The sequence below is a fragment of the Ursus maritimus genome, unplaced genomic scaffold, assembly GCF_017311325.1.
Source record: "Ursus maritimus isolate PB19 unplaced genomic scaffold, ASM1731132v1 scaffold_13, whole genome shotgun sequence".
In the NCBI taxonomy this organism is placed as follows: Eukaryota; Metazoa; Chordata; class Mammalia; order Carnivora; family Ursidae; genus Ursus; species Ursus maritimus.
This window is the reverse complement of record NW_024423675.1, coordinates 26,236,834-26,254,654: the sequence shown is the minus strand read 5'-3', so window position 1 is coordinate 26,254,654 and position 17,821 is coordinate 26,236,834. Positions and strand designations below refer to the sequence as shown.

The following is a 17,821-nucleotide window of genomic DNA, read 5'->3' as shown; positions in this document are numbered from 1 at the left end:
CTGAAAGTCTGTTAGAGTGCACCCGCTAAAAAAAATAAAATTTAAGAGTTGAACTTTACGTACTAGATAAAATTTACTGCCAATATCACATCTAAGAATATAAATGGAGGAAATTCAAGAAACTATTAATACTGGGAGATTTATAATTGTGGCTACCACTGCCTACCAAGAGGCACTGGTTTTGTGTTAATCTGCAGATGATATCATGGATTTTGGGCAAAAAATGGCCTCTCATTTTTATTTATGGCAAATGTATTATCAAATTAATACAATAATTAACATTAAACTTCCACAGTGATTAAGAACACAGGTTTCTGAGTCAGAGAGGGCCCCCTAAAGTAATCATAAACATGATTATTTGCTTTTGATGATTTGAGATACTATTTCTGACAGGTTTAGATGATTTCCTGCCCAACGGAAGAAAGGCAGGCCTATACTAATAGCTCTTAGGTACTTTTGTCTAAAACGAACTGATCACCTATGGTGAATCTTACTGGCGTTTGACTTTGGCTGTTTCGTCTGTTGTTCTAGAGTCTCAGGTCATCAGAAACTGTGTCTCTGCTTAGGTCTAGTTAATAATGTTGGCTTAATCACTGTGATTTAACAAATCGAGACACAAGATGAATTGGCCATACTTCTTTGATTTGGGTCAGTCTGCATATCCCTATAAATACCAGATTTTGAACCAAGTTAGACTTAGCATTAATCTGACTCCTGTGGTCAGCTTTGTAGAACTCTCCTGGTTGTTTATTTGGGATAAGTGAAATCACTATTAAATAATTACTTCACACCCCTAAAACAGGAATGGCTACATATTAATATAGCTACTTCATCTGTGACAATAGTTTTTTTTGAATGCTGGTTAAATTATCACCAGTTATAACTTCATTAATATTTTCCCTCTTAATTGTTTAAACTAAAAAATAATAATAATAATAATAATGAAGGAAGCAAATCAAACCACAGCAGCTTATTTTGGAATTGAATACACATTTCAATAGCTTGAAAAGACATCAAGGATTAATGATTAACCAGTTCCCTGTAATTTTTATTTCAACGTATTGGATGCCAACAATATACTTGGCAGTACTTTAAAAAGGAGACCCTGGCTTCTCTTTCTGGGCTTAAAAGATTAGGGCAGAAAAAATTACATGGTTCTTTTATTATCAAAGTGAAACTGTCAAATACTGTCAAACACTTTTAAACAGTTTTGGGAATTCAGTAACAGCTTTGCTAGTAGAAGATTATAATGCTCCATTTACTAAAACAAAACATTTTTCTACCTTTATTTATTAATTTCTTTGGTGTGATTGTCAGAGTAACCCAGTCTAAATTTTGTGGGTTTTCTCTTTATATGATTTCAAAAATGATGGAAATCAAAACATGCCCATCTATGAAACAGTGAGCCCAGGACATCTCTAACACAAGAAAACCAAAAACTGCCAATAGTCACGAGATCCTACATGTAAGGAAATGTTTCTAGCAGAGTATCCAACCCTGCGACAGGAACCGAAGCTAAGCTAGTATATGGAGAAGGGGTTACAAAGTGCTTTCCGTCATTTTTCTTTTTAAATGCAGAAATCCAGCACCCTGTAGCCCTGGGTACAATTTCTTTTTAAAGGCAGCCCAACGTGTCCTACCAGAGAAATTCCGTGTGAAGAGTACACCAGCGCTGCCCTTTGGATGGTGTGCCCGGACCTTCGGTCACACGGTTCCTCCTGATCTGGTCAGCCAGCCAGTTTCCACTGCCGTTCCGCATGACAAATTTATCCAGGAACACTAATTGGCTTTCTGGACCATAAAACCAGTTGTAATTTGAGTCTGCAATAGCCACAGTTCTCTGAAACCCTGGGGAAAGAAGTTTGACAGAATGAAGATACATTTAAAACTGCATGCTCCCATAAAGACCTAAACAATGATTTTCAATCCTGCTTGCAAATTAGAACCAATTGTGTACCTTGGATTAAAAAAAACCAAAAGCACGATGCCCCGCCTCACCCCAGACCAGTTAATGCGACCTCTGAAGGTCCTTCCACAAATCTTGTGTGCAAGTTTGTATTTGCTATGTGGCAACTTATCACTGGTAACGGGTGTCACAATTCTTGATACTTCTGTATACTGCCCACCTTCCTCATTTTCCAGTGTCCATGCTATGTGTCATTGTATCTGCAGAGACACATAGGCTCCCCTCTGGAGCACGGTGAGCTCCTCAACCTGGACTGAGCACTAGCTCTCTTACCAACCCATCCCCCATTCTACACCAAGATGATGACATAAGGTGCTTCCATCCAATAAAGTGGAAATTATAAGGCTTAAGGGAGACACTGCATTTCTATAGGAAGAAAAAAAAATTTTTTTTAAGATTTTATTTATTTATTTGACAGAGAGAGCATGAACAGAAGCAGGGGGAGCAGGAGAGGGAGAAGCAGGCTCCCCACTGAGCAAGGAGGCCAATGTGGGACTTGATCCCAGGCCCTGGGATCATGATCTGAGCCGAAGGCAGACACTTTATTGACTGAGCCACCCAGACGCCCCCATACAGGAAGAAAACTTAATTCCCATAGAAGATCCTGCTAATGTGTACTGCTGGAAGTTAAAGAAAGAAAATGCAAAAATTGCATAGGAATAGGTCAACAAAACAAAATCTGTTAAGACTGGATATGCTCCAGGTGTTCTTGAAAAAGAATGGGAGACGACTCTGGGCCAGACAGGAATAATCATTACTAGAATAGCCATTGTAGAGGGGGGGACAAGAAAAGAGAGGTTGTTGAGAACAGATTGACTTTTAACACACAATCCCTTCCAAAATGACACCATGACCATATCTATGTAATTTACAGCTAATGTTTTTGCTTCTACCAGTTTAGTAAACACTATTCCAAGTAAATTTTATGATAAAATATGATTTTCTGAATCTTCTATTAATCTGTGGATTCCCTGAAAGCTGATAGGTTTTATTTCTCTTTGAATCCCCTGCCTGGTACAGTGCCTGGCACATAGATGTTCAATAATGGTTTGTTGGATTGATTGACATAAATACATGAATCTTCCCCTTAGAGGTGTTCATCCTGTCTTTCCCAGTTTAGGACTCAGTCACAGACACAGCTCTCAGCAGTGATGTGGCTGGCTGGTCAGATCAAATTACAAAGCACTGAGACCTCTTCAAGGTCCCCGGCTTTAGATGGCCTTTGTTTATCAAGATAAACTACAAAACAGGCCTCTCCTGCAGAGCTAAGAATAAGCACTAAAACAATAGGGTTCTGAAAGTTACTTCTCAACTAAATTTTAAGAACCCTGTGGGTTTTTTTGCCTGCAGTGTTTTTTGGTTAACTAATCCAATAATGGAGATTCTATTCAGTCCATGTGTATACAACCAGAGCAAAAAGATTTAAAGACTGGATTCCTTACTGTAGATCTAGAATCCCCATCTAAAAATTACATTTTACTGGGGGAAAAAAAATCCCCATCCTTTTTTTCTTTTTTTTCTTCTCAAATTTTTATTTAAATTCTAGGTAGTTAATCTACAGTGCAGTATTGATTTCAGGAGGAGAATTCAGTGAGTCATTGCTTACATACAACACTCAGTGCTCATCACAGCAATTGCCCTCCTTAATACCCATCACCCATCCAGCTCATACCCACCCCCGACCTCTCTCCATCAACCCTGTTTGTTCCCTGTCTTTCAGAGTCTCTTATGACTTGTTTCCCTCTCTCTCCACCCCCCCACCCACCGTAAGTTCATCTCTTCTGTTTCTTAAATTCCACATGAGTGACATACATGGTATTTGTCTTTCTCTGGTTGGCTTATTTCACTTAGCATCATACACTCTAGCTCCATCCATGTTGTTGCAAATGGTAAGATTTCATTTTTTTGATGGCTGAGTAATATTCCATTGTATATATACACCACCTCTTCTTTATCTGTTCATCAGTCAACAACATTTGGGCTCTTTCCATAGTTGGGCTATTGTTGATCACACTGCTATAAACATCAGGATGCCTGCACCCCTCAGAATCTGTGTTTTTGTATTTGTTGGGTAACTACCTAGTAGTGCAATTGCTGAATCATAGGGTAGTTCTATTTTTAACTTTTTGAGGAACCTTCATACTGTCCTCTAGAGTGGCTGCACCAGCTTGCATTCCCACCAACAGTGCAAGAGGGTTCCCCTTTCTCCACATTCTCATCAACACCTGTTGTTTCTTGTGTTGTTAATTTTAGCCATTCTGACAGGTACGAGGTGATATGTTTTTGTATTTCCCTGATGATGAGTGATGTTTTCATGTGTCTGTTAGCCATCTGGATGTCTTCTTTGGGAAAATGCCTGTTCATATCTTCTCCCCCATTTCTCAGCCGGATTATTTGTTTTTTGGGTGTTAAAAAAAAATCCCCATCCTGATGAAAATCTACCTCCTAAACTTTTTCTAACATCTTAATCCTGTTTAGAAATAAGGAGAGTTACAAGGCTGCCCTAGAAATGAAAGTGTTCTTAAATCATATATATGTATTTTTTGGAGCTAGTTTTCTTAGAAGGCTGACCTACAATGGCAACGAGCAATTAGAAGTTTTGTAACAATTTTTTGATTTTTTTATATTTTACGTTGTTTATTTCAGTAAACTAAAGAAAATATTTAAGCTCCAACAAATATATAGGTATAGTCTTTCATTTTGAATATCTATATAGTAGGAAATAAAAACTAAAAACTATAAAACAAAAGAGGATCAATTTGGGATTGCATGTAAAGGGAAATTAACACGTAACCGTAACGTTTATATTTTGTTAAGATTCATGAAACGGAAATGTTATTTTTCCAGATGAATTAGAAACATATAAAGTTATTAGTTTGTTTTATAAGCTATTTCAAATATACAAAAAAGAAACAGAATAATATTTAGAAAATTAAAAAAAAAGATTCATGAAAAGGAATCTGTGTATGTACCCAAGCTTTACGTCTACAAAAATAAAAGTACTGTGGAGGCTACGAATGATATTTGATCCATTGTGCTCTGAGCTTTATCGTACATAAATCACAAATCCTCACAATAACTTCCCCAAAGTTCTGGTTATATGTAATTCCCGAAGTCTTATAAAAAATCCCTTTATTCTCAATATGACTCAGACCCCACATGCCTTTTCCTAGTCTAGCCCATTTTCATAATCAGAAAAAACTATCACAGTTAATGTTTTCCCATTTCCAATTCATCACTATACCTGGTAGGATGGTTCTATACATAAATGCGAAGTGTTGTTTAAGCCACGGGTGGCCAAAGTGGTTGATGTCAAAGTGCCTCTGAACGAGAAACATGTACTGGAAGAGTGATCTAGTGGTGTAGCTGCCGTAGGCGACGCCTTCGTACAGGGAACCGTCCGTCACCTCTCGGAGCAAGACCAGAGACTTCTCCATGATGGTCAGAACTTGTTTGGTCCATAAGTAGGCTTCTTGAAGATACCCTGAAGAATGAAAACACACGGAAACAAGGACTATGGTTGTAATGAAGCATAAACAAAACTATGGCCAAATAAAATCCTCTGAGTTATCCGACTACAGTACAAATAGCATTTTGTAAAACTCCCACTTATCAACATTACAAATAACATTCTGTTAATCCAGGCTTGTGTTGGGTTCGTGATACAAATTAAAAAGTTCTCGAATACAAGTCATTTACTAACTAAAGGAAGATCAACCTTGAAATGAGTATCAGTGTCCAATCTTTAATAAATTTGAAACCCCATCACAACTAAGATCACAAACTGCACATAACTTTGTCTACAAGAAAAGATCTGTATATTAAGACTTTTATTCAATTTTTCTAAAAACTACTACTTGAAAATATTTTTGAAGCTTCTCACTTCATAAAACTTGCACCATTATTTCACAGGATTTTTAATAAGCTGCAAACACTATAACGGCTAAGCAGAAAGTCATTAGAAGACAATCTCTCATCCTTTTTGTGCCTTTAGATTCCCTAGGATCTCAAAAGGCAGCACAGCGGGTGAGAGACACCACGGAAGTGACAATCCGATGGTGAAAAATATCACCTGGGAGTCCCGAATCTACCAAAAATGAGCTAAAATTTTGTTCAAGCACTTCAGCGTGCCACATTTTTCTACTTCTGTGACTGAAAATTAAAGGCCTTAAAATTTTTATGAAATACTTTTGACACAAAAATGCTAGCTTCCTACAATTCTTACAAGACTAGCACTTAGATAACAATCACAACTCGCGTTTCTAAAACATTCGTAATTTACACAGCACTGAACATAATCTTATTTAATCCTTTTACCAATTCAATTAGGCATTATTACTCCAAAATTACAGAAAGCTTGACTTGTTCAAGACCTCTGACACATCACTAAAAATGAACAGAACTTTGATCTGAACCTAGGTCTTAAGATTTCAGTTTTGATTTGTTTGCTTATATTTAAAACATACAACCACTTAGGATGAAATTAAGCTCACTGCCTCCTGATGTGGACGGAGTCTTGTTGCTTTGCTCCCACAGACGTGTGTGATCGCCAGCGCTGAGCACTACCACGGCCTACCACGTGCGCTGGGTGTGAGGGCTTCCGGGGGCCCCGGGACCACAGATCCCAGCCTAAATCCAAGGTGCCAGGCTCCTGGAGGCAGCACTGTTCTCAGGCTCTGCTTGCAGAGGTGCCTGTGAATTGTACCCTGTCTCCTCCTATCCAGCCATACACCTGCCAGGCCAGTCTCCTGCAGGGTTTTTAGTTTCTCTTCTGTAATCGTTAGGATTTAGTTCTAGTCATCTTCATCTTTTTCTTCTCTGTATTTTCCATCTCTAACCAGACTCCACTGTGATATTTAAAATCAGGCCTGCTACTCACTGTTCCCCGATACCACACGACCTGGCTTTTCCTTATTTTTTCCCCTACGACAATCCTGTTTGGGAGATATGAGGCAATGCCTACCTTTGTGAACTACTAATCGGTCAATTTGAGCACCGATACTGTTATTTTATTTTTGTTTAAGTTAGTTAACATACAGGGCAATACTGGTTTTAGGAGTTGATATTATTACTGATGCTATGCCCTGTGCTTTTCCACCGTCCACGCACCTTGTCTGGAATGTCCTTCATTATTTTCACTTATCCAGATCCTATCTATATTTCAAAGTTCTATGAACCTTCTCAAACTCGCCTAAAGAATGCTGTTCTCCTGAATTCAAACTTAATACACTCGACTGAGACTTAACCATAGCTTCAGGACACCTCTTACTTCATTCTCTGCTGCTATGGTAACTACTGCGTATTCGTTTAAACATTTCACACCTATCTTCCTTCCACCTGATTTGTAAACTGCTTATGTGTGATCGTGTGGTCCCTGCGCACCGAGCCTGAGACGGAGTTAACAGAACAGAACATTCTAGTTCTCCCCCTTTTGAGATGTTATGCGAGTCCCAGTAGGAACTACTGGTGCACTCAGCTAGCCTAGTATCTGTGAGGCTGGTCTGGAGAACGTGGGATTGTCGAAACGCCTGTGAGGCGTCTCCCGAAGGCGGTGAGTAGGCCAAGAAAGCCCGGACTGCAAGCCTGATCGTTAACTGAGATGCGCAGGGCCGGAGAGCTTACCTCTTCTTCTGTCCCGTCGTCTTATAAATACATACACTGCCGACGTGGGGGTTCTGGAACATTCCCTCCCTGAGCAACCCATAACTGCAGTCAGAAAATAAACGCACATACAAACTCCTGCGAGAGGAGAACTACACATTTTGACCCAATCCGAACCAGCATTTTCGATGTCGGCATGGTATCTGGAGCGATCTTACCTCCCACGGAGAACGAAGAGATAAGCTCTATTCCCGCTACTAAATAACTACACATTTATACAAAGAACTAAGGCTCTACCAGCCTAAAACCCAAGGTCCGAGCTGAGAGCTAGCTCGTCCTGGGGGCCTTCCACCATTTCATGAGGATGTCTTTTCACAGGCCTGGGGTTAGTCAATAGTCTGAAGATCTGCATTCTGATCTTTTATTTCTTTTAATGGTTTTTGCATTTTGATCTTTTCTATCTTGTTTGTTTCTGTGAGAGTAGGGGGCAAAGGGAGCCAAGATGAAACCTGGCCCTCTTAAAGCTTTCCTTAAATTACTATAAATCGAATCTCTATTCTAAGAGAGGCAACAAAACATAGCGGAAAGAGAGTGAACTTTGAGTCTGACCAGAACTGGGTCCAAATCCCAGCTACCTTACATGGCTGATGGGACAAATAAAATAGGCACAAGGATTGACACACGCCATGTGCTCAGTTAATATTAGTTTCTTTTCCTCTAAGATGAATTAGAAGTGATGGCTGGTTGACAAGACAAGGGAGAAAGCTGGACTTGAAGAAATCTGATGCTGGATAATCTACAAAATGCACACTAATTCTTGTGGGGAAGCGGTCAAGACCTCTGTCAGACTTGCCAGCTCCAAGTATATGTTTAATATCCCGACAATTCACTGTGATCTTAGGGCTGCTTCTCTTAAACACGGTCTAATTTAATCATGTATAGACTCTCACAGATGTTGTAATTAAGTCAGAATTACAAGAACAGAGAAAATGCAGAATCAGCAATTATGTAATCCACGAAGGCAAAGTAGCTATGCGATCCACAAGTCACTTCCAAATTTGACCTAAATGGTTGTTTTAAGTCCTTAAAGGAAAAAAAATAGTGTTGTAATGACAGACATCTGTGTGCAAAGAGCATTCATTTCAAATCATAAACCACCTGTTAAGCTTTTAAAAACTCCGTTTACCCGGGACGGCTGTGTTCACTGTCAAAATTCTCTGGGGACATGAATATTCCCCACTGACCGTGTGCTGTAAGGATACGGCTTCGGGCAATCAAAAGCCTTACTTCAACAGCCTGTAGGTTAAGATAAGCAGCAGAAATGAGGAAGAGACGTCTCTCAGCGGTCTAAGAGATGCCCTGGTATTACCTCATCTCATGCGCTCAGTTAGGATCCAAGTAGGAACACGTACTAAGGCAGGTATAAAAGCGTCCTGCTCGCAGGGCAGCCAGGACTGAAGCTGGCTTGGCCGTTCCCTCGGCTGTGTCCACACGCACCTTGATTCATCAGAACCAGGCTTCCCGTGAGCAAGGCCATGCAGTTGGTGGGCTGGTGATTGTGCAGGTACTGAAACCCCCATCCTCTCCTGTATGACGTTTCGTACATATATCCCGAGACGTTGGCGATCACTTCAAGAAACTTCTCCTGTTGTGTCTTGCTCAAGTAGTTGTACAAGAAGTCGTAGGCGGTGGCAAAACCAACCAGGGAGTGAGCAAGCGGGACTTCATCCCAAGGAGCGTCTTTCACCAGCCTGCAGGGGAAGACCAGCCACGTGAATGAGGGCAAAGTCCCACAGCGTTCATCACACTCTTCGAGTGTCTGTTTCTCAGAAGGAAAGGGCACAACGGAAGATACAATCCAAGAGGTTCAACGCCTCAGAATTAGCCGCCTTCCACATTAGACACAAGCATGAAGTTTGTCTCATGGGAAAACTACAGAGCGAACGCTGTTCTCTCTCAGGTTTCTGGCAACATCAAGATGTTGAGAATTTTTCTTTTGACTTCTACTCTTGAGGAGAGCTAGGAGACTATGTTCAAATCGACCTAAAGCACATAACATGTAGTGGCAGGGCGGCATTCTCCGGAGTATCCATCTGACTAGTCCTCACCCTCCCCTTTTTACACATAGGAAGAGGCTCTCCGTTCTGTTCTTATGGCTGCCTTGGCAAACCAGTGGAACACATACAGCCCATCTCATTTCCCGCAGGCTGGTCAAGGTGCAGGTATCCTGGCCTATAGTTTATGACCTCTCAATTCGGACAGACCCACTTGGTCAAGGTCATGACGAGGAGGGCGGCTGAAAATCTGGTGCGAGTGGAATGAGCTGATTCTAACTCAGGTTTCTTTTTTTTTTTTTTTTAAGATTTTATTTATTTAGTTGACAGAGAGAGAGACAGCCAGCGAGAGAGGGAACACAAGCAGGGGGAGTGGGAGAGGAAGAAGCAGGCTCCCGGCGGAGGAGCCCGATGTGGGGCTCGATCCCAGGACCCTGGGATCACGCCCTGAGCCGAAGGCAGACGCCCAAGGACTGAGCCACCCAGGCGCCCCCTAACTCAGATTTCTACATCTTGTTCTTTCTTTAAGGTCCTTTGCATATCTTTCAGAGAAGTGTAAAAGCTGACCTGTGAAGTATGAAACCATCGTTTTCTAGGAAGCCAAGTTTCTGCTTGGCTGGCTACATTATTCAGCAAGTGGTTTTACAGTGTGTGGCCTGCATTATACAGGAAGCTTAGAAGGGATCTTTCACAATCACAATTCTATGGCACTATCTAGAAAACCCTCCCCATGTGCTCAAGACGTATCCGAGTAATCTCGAGGGCAGGACACCAATGAAGAGTGTGCTGTACAGATGGGAGGTATAAGAAAACTCAATTAGGGATTAAATGAAGGCTTCATATTTCTATGTCATGAACCTCCTGACCTCTTGGCAATCTGGTGAAGCCTCAGACTCTTTCTCAATGCTTTAAATTCATTAGATTGAATACGAAGGGATATAAGGAAATCCGTTACTTTGACATGTAGCTATCAATATAGATTTTTTAAAAAATTGTGATCTCTGTCCTTTATCATGGCACTGAAAAACAAGATTTAATAGCAGAGCTAGTAACTACTATAATTTGTAAGTAGTGATGAGCATAAACAATAGTTTCTATGACAACTATAATGGGATATGAAAATATCTAGGATATCTACCTATGACAAAGCTACAAGTTCTCCCGGTATCACTATGGGGGTTACCTATGTTCATGATTTGGAAGAAAGGCTAAATTTCAGTTAGAGTCAATGAAAATTAAGATGCAGTATTTCTCTCATACAAACCCCATAGATCCCAGGACAAGAATACTTAACAATGTCCTGAGAGACCACCTCCTCTAGAGATCTTCTTCCTTTAGGAGTTTTATATGAAGGATGTGATCTTAGTGATGCCTTCTGTGGTCACCCGGCAGAATTTCAACACCACTCCCCAAATGACAGTATCTCATTTCCCTTTCTTACTTGTTTGTTCTCTTAGTGTTTGTGTGTGTATAGGTATATGTATCCTCTGCTAGATTTTAAGTTCTACAAGTGCACAGTTGAATTGTTTTCTCTATTTCACTCACTATTGGATCGCTAATCCTACAACAGTGTCTGACACATAGTAGATGCTCAGTAAACATTTTTGGAAAGCAAGAAAAAAAATGAAGGAACAGGCCAATAAAACTAGGCCACACTATTACAGTGAATCTATGATCATCATGAAATCAGGAATTTGGAGGAATCTCTTGATACTTAATAATAATTTCCATGTTTGGTTAGCTGTGGTGATATGGCCTGATGCTAAAATAACTAAGGTTGATGAGTTTTTTAACTGTTTGGTCACAGACAAAGCCATGTTGCCAGTCAGCTTGCTAGTGTGGACTGGTAGTAAATAGACTATAAAGAGTGTGAATTCATTCCCCACTTCTAGAGAAAAAAACAACTTCTCCTGCAAGCTCACTGCCAGGGAGTTAGGAACACAGTCTTCAGTGACTCCTGGTGGTTGGTGAGCCAAGCAGAGAAAATCTGAGTCCTTTGCTTCCCAGCCTGTGTCTTTGTGCCATGTCATGACGCATCTACAAATGACAGCATGAACCTAACCATGGCAGAGCTGACATCATGAACTGGTACCATCTGCCCAACTCAGACACATCTGATGAACCCTGAACTTTTTTTTTTTTTTAACCAGTGAACTTATTTTTATACATCAAAGAACATTTATTATAATTCTCATCCCTCAGGAAGTATTACTATGTGATTTCTGTGAAAATCTCCAAGCCTCCCCAGTTTCCAATTCAATAAAATGCTAGTACGCCAATTAAAAAAAAAAAAAAGCTTATACCATGAGGCTCATCACTGTACATTATGAAGTCTGACCTGTAATAGTTACATTTCTAAAAGGTTATCTAAGTCCTTTACCAAAACAATCTGACCCAGCCATAGATACTAAGTGCAATGATGGAAGAGAGCATATTTTATGGTTATGGAAACCAAAGGAAATTTGCTTCTAGCTCACGGAGGGCAGCAAAGAAACTATTTGAATCAATGTGATCCTGACTACTGGTTAATAAATCTACTGGAAAAGCTGGTTGAATGGGTTAATCATTAAAAAAAAAACGATACAGATATTAATTTATGAATTTTATTTCCTTAAAATACCTGTATGTATACACATTCACCAATCTTTTGAAGGTGAGCTAAAAGGCTTTTCTTTAAAAGTGCGTCTACAGATCAGTTCATTGCTCTTTCCTGCAAAAAACACACACAACACATCATCACAATTTCAAGCCTAGTTTCTCTAAAAGATAGGAATTAAAGATACTTGTGAAGGAATGTAGAATCCTTCCAGATTTTTGTTTTTCCTTAAACTTTTACAAATCTCATCCACACTAACTTATGACAGCAATCTTTTACAATAAGTCATTCTAAAGCATTTGTTAGTTTTAGAAACATACATTTAGAAAACATACATTTTTCTTTGTGAACTCACACTTATTCTATTACATATTATTAAAATTATATAATTACAAGTATTAATGAAATTGGCATAAACTTGTTTGAGAACAAATACAACTGATATTTGCAAAGCACATTATTCTACTAGTGGGAACAGAGATGAATGGACCTAGCAAAGGGCAGCCAACCGGCCCTGACAGCATTCTACGAGAGTTGCTGCCAGATTACACAAGCGAGGGAGGTGAATTTCACTGGCAAGTCACTTAAGAGGAGGGTTAGGAAAATTTTTACTGTAGTCCTCTTTTTATAACCTATGCCTTCTCCCCTGAAGAGTCATAAAGTAAGGTCCATGGACCCCCGGGGTCTCTGAGACTCTTTGAGGGAATCCTCAAGTAAAAATTATTTTCCTAATAATATAAAGATGTTATATGTTGACATTTGCACTGATGATGCCAAAGCACTAACAGGTTAAAAATGCCGGCACCTTAAGCAAGAATCCAGGCAGGGGCACCGAACTCTAGCCATCCTTGCATGGTTCTTCATGCGGCCATGCACTCTAAGTTACAAAAACAAAAAAAAAAAGCCAGTTTCACTTAAGGATATCCTTGGTAAAGTGGTAAAATGATAATTTTATAAAATCTCAACCCTTTGAGTAGCTCTCTCTCCCATATTCTGGGTGATGAAATGGGAAGTATGTATAAGAAACACAGTGGATGCCCAAGTGTAGGAACTGTCACGATGAAAAGAAATTGTGCATTAAGAGCTGAACTAGCTCCTTTTTTTCCCATGAAACATCATTTTTATGTGCGAGAATGATGAGCTGACAAATTTTAGTTATTTAGACTTAGGTATTTAAGTGGAAGTTTTCTTGAAAATGAACAAGGAAGCCTGCCAGTTTAAAGAAAATTGAAAGCCTTTGCTGCCTATGACAAAATTTGAGCTTTTTAAAGAGAAAATAAAAATTTTAGAAACTTGTCTCTGCTGCCATGTGGAGTTTACCAATACTTACAAATTTTTCTGATGAGGTCAGTGATAACAAATGTGATTTATTTTTATATTGTATTACTAAATACATCAACACTTGGAAGACTGGAATAACTCAGCAAACAAACATTCAAAATAAAAAAGGAATGATATTACAAAACCATACACCGATAAAAGATCCACTATAAGTGCAAAATATACCAATGGATTTTTCTACCAATTAAAAGATAACATGGTTTCAGATTCCACACGGAAACTAACTTTTATGATCCAGAGTCCATAGAAAATTAACTTTTATGGAACTACCGCTTCTCAAGTTCTAGTATAGTATTAAAGAATATCCAAGGGCACCTGGGTGGCTCAGTCAGTTAAGCATCTGCCTTCAGCTCAGGTCATGATCCTGGGGTCCTGGGATCGAGCCCCACGTCTGCTTCTCCCTCTGCCCCTCCCCTCCACCCGTGCTCTCTCTCTCTCAAATAAATACATAAAATCTTAAAAAAAAAAAAAAAAGAGTATTCAGGGGCACCTGGGTGGCTCCGTCATTAAGCGTCTGCCTTCGGCCCAGGGCGTGATCCCAGAGTCCTGGGATCAAGTCCCGCATCAGGCTCCTCCGCTGGGAGCCTGCTTCTTTCTTTCCCACTCCCCCTGCTTGTGTTCCCTCTCTCACTGGCTGTCTCTCTCTCTCTGTCAAATAAATAAATAAAATCTTTAAAAAAAAAAGAGTATTCATAACTATCTGAAAAGATTCTTAAAATACTGTCCTTTACAATCACATATTGATATGAAGCAGCTGTATTTTCTTCATATAAGTCAACCAAAACACCACCCTGCAACAGACCGAATATAACAGACAGGCAAAATGTAAACAATGACCTCCTTCACACTAAGTACTTTGTTTTAAAAAATACAGTTATTTCTTCCTAAAAATATGTTATTTATTGTTAATATGAAACGGACTTTTCACCCTAAAGGAAAAAAAAGAAATGGACTTTTCCAATGAATGCATACATATTTTAAATATTTCTGGCTTTCATTTTTAATATGGTAAATATTGATATTTAACTATCAGTCCAGACAAGCAAAGTCCTTTGATGTCTTCATTACTTTTTTAAGAATGTAAGAGTTCTGACTCCAAAAAGTTTAAAAAGTGCTGCCCAGAATACTTTCAAAGATGAATTTAAGTGAATCTATGTGACACAGAATGATGTGAACACAAAAATGAACTATTAATTGCCTAAGTTCGGGGGTATGGTGTCGGTGGGGAAAGGCATAGGCCTTATCAAGATGTGATGCTTCCATGAATCATGTTGTTAAAGGAAGAAAAGAGGCATAAAAATCTTTCCAAAATGTAATAGCTTCATTGATTCAAATTTTTATACCAGCTTTATATGAACAGACTGCCTCCATTATCATAAAAGCCTTTGGAACTATCTATTATGTATAGAGTACAACAAGCAATCTAAATCTCTATTACTTAAAATTGGACAGCTTCCTTGATTTAAAAAAACTGATAAAAAGAAGTCTAATAATAACGTTGGCATCTATTTTTATTTGTATAGATTTAAAAATGATCAAATGATTATATTTAAATTTTTTCTTATAGTTTTAATAGGTATGTAGTCTTTAGAAAATAACCATCTGTGAAAAGATTAACATTTAGGATTACAAGGTTCACAGAATACTCTTTACATAATCTTGTTTAACTTTTTATGTATTTATTTCATTTACACAAACACTGTTAAAGTAAATATGTGGAATAACAGAAGCTGGGTATCTAAAATCTAAGAGAGGTCAAGAAATCACTGATATTTATTTAAATGAATCAATAGCACACAAAAAATAAATACTAGAAACAATGTGGCAACTTGTAATGCCCTTTATAATGTTATTATGGCTATGAGTCCTGTTTCCTAGAACTTTTTACAGCCTAACAATGGCAGGCTTTTCTGTATGATCATGATTTGATCCTCGGTATAGGTAACCTTATGTACTTTTATGTTTAAATGAAGCTCTACTGTTTAACCTTTACAAAAAGCAGAACTCAAAACAATCCTTTTTCTCATTTTGAGACAACATAGTTTTATAAGCCCATAACATATTTACTTAGTATATTCATGAAGTAGAAGATTCATGTTAAGGGGCGCCTGGGTGGCACAGCAGTTAGGCGTCTGCCTTTGGCTCAGGGCGTGATCCCGGCGTTATGGGATTGAGCCCCACATCAGGCTCCTCCACTATGAGCCTGCTTCTTCCTCTCCCACTCCCCCTGCTTGTGTTCCCTCTCTCGCTGGCTGTCTCTATCTCTGTCAAATAAATAAATAAAATCTTCAAAAAAAAAAAAGAAGATTCATGTTAAAAAATCTGGTTTATTTTAGACAATAGATATTTATATCAATATAAATGTAAGAGAAAACGAAAGAAGGCTAGAGCAGTAGCAACTTCACTTTCGCCAGCCTCACTTGTATACAAGCCACACCTCTGCCCTTGGTCACACCACCCAAATATGCCAAAATAAGGGCGAGTCTATCTTAAAACATAAATTAGTCTATTCATTCTAAAAGTGTCCTGAAGACAGTAATCTGATAGAAAGTCATTCAATTTTCGACCAAATGTCTTTGTGTGTTTGGAAGCAACTTCCAATACGTTAGGAGAGTCCTGTATTACCACTGTTTTTAAAAACATGACTAATGGCAGTTGTGATTCATCTTTTTTCCCCTCTGTAAGTTAAACGTGAAAACTAACCATGAATGTTAAATGTCAGTAATATGTTAAATTTTGTAAGTTATTCCCGTAAAATTTAGCCAAAGGAAGTGGATGTCTAAGCTGTGTGGCCTCGCCTCTGAAGCACCTTGGGGCCTTGACAGTGACTTGCCAAGAAGAGCAGAGTAAGTCTGGAAATTAGAGAGACTTGATACAGGGACCTCCGAGTGGGTGGCCAGGTATCCAAGGGGTACATTCAGCTAAATTCTGGCCTGGCTGGGTGTCCATATTCCAAGTGTTTGATCAGGTGGCTGAGGGTGGCATTTGCATCATCAAGCAAAATTCACCGTTTAAAGCTGAGAGGAAAGAGAGAAGTTGTATTTCATATTAAGTAAGCACATAGTATGTGCCAAGCCCTTTATATACTTTATTTCATCTAATCCTCAAAACTCATATTAGGTTATTACATGCCCATTTTACAAACTGTAAAACTGGTATTTAGATAGGAAAATTCCATGTTTAAGATCACAAAGTCAAGTTAAATGATGGAGCCAAGAATGGAATCCAAGACTATCTGAATCTAGAATTGTTTTACTTCTTCCTGGTGAGGGAAAGCACATTGCTTTCAAAGAAAGTCACCAAGTTTGCAATAGAACCCAGCCAGAAGAAAGTGATAGAGTTAGCAGACCTACCAAGAACCAGGCAGAAAGGCACTTGTGCAGAATACAATCCAGGGTTCCAAGCCCAGCCACGTCCATGACACCAAGGGAGATACAAGGCAAGAAATGTGAGAAAAGAGACAGACATTAGAAGAAGAGATACCATGACTCTGTGTTCATAGGGTTGCTCAAGATCCACTCAAGGAACATGAGACACCAATCATACAGAATGCCTGGAACAACTCTTCCTCTCCCCACAGATGTCTGCTCAGCCTGGGGCTCCTAATGTACTACTCCAGGTAGAGTTGGTACAGGGGCTAGTGGGCTTGAATTTGCACACTCAGAACCATCAGCTCCTTAAGCTGGACAGGGCTACAATAAACAGAAATGGACAATGAGTTCTCTTTTTTCAACATCTACTTTATTCCCTACTTGGTAAAAGTAGTGCTGGAAGGACAACAGCATGATAGATTGGAAACTGACTGTATATTAAGAAATCAGGGCGCCTGGGTGGCACAGTCGGTTGAGCATCTGACTCTTGGTTTCGGCTCAGATCGTGATCTCAGGGTCATGAGATCAAGTTCCACATTAGGCTCTGCACTCAGAGTCTGCTTAAGACTCTCTCTCCCTCTCCCATCTCCCATGCTCTCGCTTGTTCTCTCTCCAAAATAAATAAATCTTAAAAAAAAAAATCTTCAAGAAAAATAATTTATCAGCCCTAAAACGTAAAAACACTTTCTCCCACTACCCATATTTCTATATTCATTAAATTACTAGATTACTAGCAGAACACTACCACTTAATTTCATTTGAAAGCTTAGAATTCAGTATCCTAAGTATTAAATTCTAAAATACAAAAATTTAGGTCAGGTTGGCTTCACTCAAGCAGAATATTGAGGAATCAATTATGCAAAGACAGAAACGAAAGAGTATTCTTTAGTAC

At 39.1% G+C, this 17,821-nt stretch overlaps 1 protein-coding gene across 8 annotated transcripts in view; it reads right to left on the bottom strand.

The window, feature by feature from the left end:
- DSE (dermatan sulfate epimerase) overlaps window positions 1-17,821 on the bottom strand; it is a 147,196-nt gene that overhangs the window by 3,110 nt on the left and 126,265 nt on the right. For 5 of the 8 annotated variants that reach the window (XM_008691188.2, XM_008691187.2, XM_040627675.1 and 2 more), the window contains 3 exons: window positions 9,065-9,318; window positions 5,211-5,450; window positions 1,641-1,848 (listed from right to left, as the gene is read on the bottom strand). In XM_008691188.2, coding sequence (XP_008689410.2) covers window positions 1,641-1,848; window positions 5,211-5,450; window positions 9,065-9,318 — 702 coding nt within the window. Of the gene's footprint in view, window positions 1-1,640; window positions 1,849-1,957; window positions 2,005-5,210; window positions 5,451-9,064; window positions 9,319-17,821 lie in introns of those variants that run through there. The other 3 variants (XM_008691191.2, XM_040627678.1, XM_040627679.1) reach the window with 3 other exon arrangements.